Consider the following 5,380-nt stretch of genomic DNA (forward strand, 5'->3'; position numbering starts at 1 on the left):
TAGCCATTGACAATGGTGATACCCGACATACAGCTTGCCATAGAAAGGAGTATGAATGATTGAATGAAGGCAGTAGGAAACCAGAGACTCAGAAGGTGCAAAGCATCTCCATACGCTTATCTAAAATTCTCACCAATGAATTACATAAGTATCTCTATCTTATTTTATGTTCTATTTAGATTTTAATTATCAAAACCTCATAACCATTTGAATCTGCCTGACTGAGATTTACAAGATGACCATAGCTTGCTTCAAGCTGATAATCTCTGTGGGATCGACCCTTACTCACGTAAGGTTTATTACTTGGATGACCTAGTGCACTTGCTGGTTAGTTGTGCGGAGTTGTGAAAAGGAGTTGAGATTACAATCATGCGTACCAAGTTTTTGGCACCGTTGAGATCACAATTTCGTGCACCAATTACCCTTGGCGTGGACCTGACCCATCGCTTGTCAAATGAGGAGAGGGATGTTGATGGGCCTCTCTGTAAGTATGCACCAAACAAGGAGGGCTAGGTCTGCCGTGATGGATGACTTATGGGTTTTTGGAAGCACGTAGCGAGATAAGATCTGGGCCTATGCTCGAGCCTCCACTGTAAGCACTCGTGCGTCAAGGCACTTAGGCCGCATCCTGAGTCTCCCTTTGGTCCAAAACATCTCTGGTTGGCCAATGACCCGAAGGATCGAGTCCCAATCAAACCCAAATTCATTCTGCTGACATAAGACCTCTTGGTAACCATCTATTTCCTCTGGTATCAGTAAAACATTAATCACCCGCTTAATAGCTTCCTCCGAAATCGGGACTTGCTTCCGCTGCACATAAACTGACTGAAGTGAAGGGGAGTGGTAGTTGTAGTAGAACTCCACCACCCATGAAAGGTTGGCCTCCTATGGTCTCCGCATTAAAAATTCCCATTGCTGCTGCTCAATGCGGGGCATCACATACTAAGCAATGTGGTCTGGAGGGGCGAGTAGATGCTCGTAATGATAGTTCCTCTCAACCATGGTAGGGAACATGAGCTCACAGAAGCGGTTGTAAAACCTTGTGGGGTCCCTTGCCGGATTGCCCTTCTCTTGTTCATCAATATGAACAATTGTCTTCGCCTTCTTTGAGAGGGGCTTAGCTCCTAGTGTAGGGTGCGACTTGGAGATTGATTTTTGGGGTGCCCTTTTTGTGGCCGGTTTCTTCGACGCCTTCTCCTTGCCTTTTTTGGTGACTGATGAGCGGATAATTTAGCTTTTTGGCATTGTTTTTAGTATATTTTAGTTAGTTTTTATTATTTTTTTACTAGTTTTTATTCAAAAATCACATTTCTGGACTTTACTATGAGTTTGTGTGTTTTTCTGTGATTTCAGGTATTTTCTGGCTGAAATTGAGGGACCTGAGCAAAAATCTGATTCAGAGGCTGAAGAAGGACTGCGGATGCTGTTGGATTCTGACCCTCCTGCACTCAAAATAGATTTTTTCGAGCTACAGAAGCCCAATTGGTGCGCTCTCAATTGTGTTGGAAAGTAGACATCTTGGGCTTTCCAGAAATATATAATAGTCCATACTTTGCCCGATTTTTGATGACGCAAACTGGCGTTTGAACGCCAACTTTCTACCCTATTCTGGTGTTAAACGCCAGAACTGGCATAAAAGCTAGAGTTAAACGCCCAAACTGGCACAAAAGTTGGCATTTAACTCCAAGAAAAGTCTCTACATGTGAAAGCTTCAATGCTCAGCCCAAGCACACACTAAGTGGGCCCCGGAAGTGGATTTCTACACTAACTATTCAAGCTTACTCATTTTCTATAACCCTAGGTCACTAGTTCATTATAAAAACCACTTTTAGAGATTCATTTTGTACCTCATGACAATTTACATTCGAACTTGTATCTTCTACGGCATGAGTCTCTAAACCCCATGGTTGGGGGTGAGGAGCTCTGCTGTATTTTGATGAATTAATGCAATTACTATTGTTTTCCATTCAATCACGCTTGTTTCTCTTCTAAGATATTCACTCGCACTTCAACTTGATGAATGTGATGATCCGTGACACTCATCACCATTCTCAACCGGATTGAGTGCATATCTCTTAGCCTCCTGATTCAGATCAGAGTCTTCGTGGTATAGGCTAGAATTATTGGCAGCCATTCTTGAGATCCGGAAAGTCTAAACCTTGTCTGTGGTATTCCGAGTAGGATCTGGGAAGGGATGACTGTGACGAGCTTCAAACTCGCGAGTGCTGGGCGTAGTGACAGACGCAAAAAGATTAATGGATCCTATTCCAACATGAGTGAGAACCGACAGATGATTAGCCGTGCGGTGACAGCGCATTTGGACCATTTTCACTGAGAGGACGGATGGTAGCCATTGACAACGGTGATCCACCAACATACAGCTTACCATGGAAGGAGCCTTGCGTGCGTGAAGAAGAAGACAGTAAGAAAGCAGAGATTCAGAAGACAAAGCATCTCCAAAACCTCAACCTGTTCTCCATTACTGAATCACAAGTACTCTTTATTTCATGTTGTTTATTTTTCATAAATACAATCACTCTCATCATTGATCTCTTGACTAAGATTTACAAAATAGCCATAGCTTGCTTCAAGCCGACAATCTCCGTGGGATCGACCCTTACTCACGTAAGGTATTACTTGGACGACCCAGTGCACTTGCTGGTTAGTTGTGCGGAATTGTGAAAAGTGTGAATCACAATTTCGTGCACCAGTGACCATCCTGAAAAAGGAAGGAAAATAGGAAACATTAAACCCAAAGAATCAACTCAGAGAATAACATGCAAGTGAAAAGTAGTGCCCAAAAGGAATGGTGCATCTTGAAGACATGACAACTGTAACATGTGAACAAGACAATAATAAAATCATGGGTCATAACACTTAGCATGGGATGCAAGAGTGAGTGAAGCATGCAATAAGGCATGAGAAGGATGAACTCAAGCATCAATAATAATGAAAATGTAAGTCATGGGTAACGAGCATAAGAATAGTAAATATGAAGCAAAATAGGCTCAATGCACCAAAGAAGAGCAAGTGTATGAAGAAGAAGCACCAAGTTGAGAGCATAAAGTCAAATTGAACCAAAATGGTACAGGTGCCTTTCAACAAACACTTAGTGTGCAATATTCAAACAATGAGCAAGTGGAAAAAATTCAAACATGTAAAACCCCAAATGGAATGCCAAACAATAAAAACAACACCACATAGTCACAAAGGAATCAAGAGACATCAAAATGATCCATCAAAGCAAGAGAAAACTAAAAGTTCAACACCCATGGAAAATATGAAAAGAAAGAAAGCAAACAAGCAAGAATCAATGAATAAAAATGCAACTAAGAAGAAAAGAAAAAGAGGAACTAAATGCAACTAATAAGAGAAGAAAAAATTAGAATAAGAGACAAAAAGGAAGAAGGAATATGAGTAAAACCTTGAGAAGAAGAACAAAGCAAGGTGGAGTGTAGGTGGAAAATAGGAGAGGAGAGGGAAAGGAAAGAGAGGAGAGAGAGTGTGGGACCACCAGAGGTGGTGGTCGCCAGTGGCGGTGGTTGTGGACGGAGATAAGGTGGTGGAAGATGGGAGAAGAAGAGAGGAAGTAATGGAAGAAGAGAGTAGAAGAAGCAAATCAAAAACAGGGCGCGCTATGTTTCAGGTGCGACATGTGCGCACGCTTCACGCGTATGCGTGGATGGATGGAGAAGGGAAGTGACGCGTAGGCATCCCCACGCATATGCGTGGTTTGTAGAAAAGAGAGGGGACGCGTACGCGTCAGGTGACGTGCACGCGTGGACAGAGTTGTGCCTCGGGCAGAAAGATAGCATGAAGTAGGCACAACTCTCTGGTTTTTGGACCAGGAGTTGGGTGCAGCACAATCGACGCATGCGCGTCCTTCACGCACACGTGTGGATGCTGGCTTTGGCAACCGACGCGTAAGCGTCGCACATGCTTACGCGTGGGTCGCAGTTGTGCCGCTGGCACAAAATGGACATAAAGTGGGCATAACTCTCTGATTTTTGTACCAGAGAGTCCAAAATTCGCAACCGATGCGTATGCGTCGCCCACGCTTGCGCGTGAGTGTGCGAAATGACATGGGATGCGTAAGCGTCACCCACGCTTACGCGTGGGTCACAGTTGTGCCGCTGGCACAAAGTTCGCACAAAGTAGGCACAACTCTCTGGTTTTAGTACCAGGAGTTGTGAAACCGCATCGATGCATACAAGTACAGCACGCTTGCACGTGGTTGCCCTTTTTTTCTTTTTATACACATGACGAGGGGCAATTATAGCACAAATTGGTAGTAATGCATGCTAAAGGGGTCAAAAACATCAAAAATCTCATGTAACCCTCAACCTTAAGCATTTCTTCAACATCTCAATTCAATCAAACCATTATTAATGAACTCCTCATGGGCAATTTAACACAAAAATCAAGCAAAAATCAACCATACTATGAACAAACTCACAAATCAATCAATCACAAAAGGCACAAAAACTCTACAAACTATATGCAAGAAACTATGAACAAAGGAAGATCAGACCATGGTGGGGTGTCTCCCAACTAGCACTTTTCTTTAACGTCCTTAAGTTGGACGGTTATGAGCTCATATCTCTTCGCCTTCGAGTGCATCCTCAAGAAGGAACACCTCAACCTCTTTGCTGCTTTTCATCTTCTCTCCATAGTATAGCTTCAGACGATGACCATTAACTTTGAAGATATTGGGGCTTGAAGGGTGGCGCAGGTGGTAGACCCCATATGGCTCAGCTTTCTCCACTATATAAGGACCTTCCCACCTTGATCTTAACTTGCCTGGTATAAATCTCAACCTAGAGTTATAGAGGAGGACTAGCTCCCCAGCCCTAAACTCTCTCCTTTTGATGTTTCTATCATGCACCGCTTTCATCCTCTCTTTGTAAAGCCTTGAATTCTTATAGGCTTCCAATCGAAGGCACTTAAGCTCCACCAACTCTAACTTTCTTTCGACTCCAACCCCAAACCCTGGGTTGCATTCTTTTACGACCCAATACGCCTTATGCTCTACCTCCACCGGGAGATGGCAAGCCTTCGCATAGACCAACCAGAACGGACTCATACCAATTTGTGTCTTATAAGCCGTCCGGTAAGCCCAAAGCGCATCTACGAGCTTAGAACTCCAATCCTTCCTATGAGGCTTCACAATTTTTTCCAATATGCGCTTTATTTCCCTGTTGGAGACTTCAGCTCGGCCATTTGTTTGGGGGTGGTATGCTGTGGTTCCACTTTATGGATGATGCCATACTTCTTCATTAAACCTGCCATCCTTTTGTTACAAAAATGCAAGCCTTGATCACTCACGATTGCTCGTGGTGATCCAAAGTGGCAAATGATATTATTCCGAACAAAAGAAAGA

General features: G+C 43.4%; 1 protein-coding gene across 1 annotated transcript; it reads right to left on the bottom strand.

Moving 5' to 3' along the window:
- Positions 1–4,594: 4,594 nt before the first annotated feature.
- On the bottom strand, positions 4,595–5,083 carry LOC112734658 (uncharacterized). Its single transcript, XM_025784072.1, has one exon. It carries the CDS (start codon positions 5,081–5,083, stop codon positions 4,595–4,597), a length of 489 nt encoding a protein of 162 aa, XP_025639857.1.
- Between the last annotated feature and the right edge of the window lie 297 nt (positions 5,084–5,380).

This window comes from Arachis hypogaea, chromosome 13 (assembly GCF_003086295.3).
Source record: "Arachis hypogaea cultivar Tifrunner chromosome 13, arahy.Tifrunner.gnm2.J5K5, whole genome shotgun sequence".
NCBI lineage: Eukaryota > Viridiplantae > Streptophyta > Magnoliopsida > Fabales > Fabaceae > Arachis > Arachis hypogaea.

Excerpts from the sequence above, each read along its gene's own strand:
- LOC112734658 (XM_025784072.1), bottom strand. The coding sequence starts at position 5,083 with ATGAGTCCGTTCTGGTTGGTCTATGCGAAGGCTTGCCATCTCCCGGTG.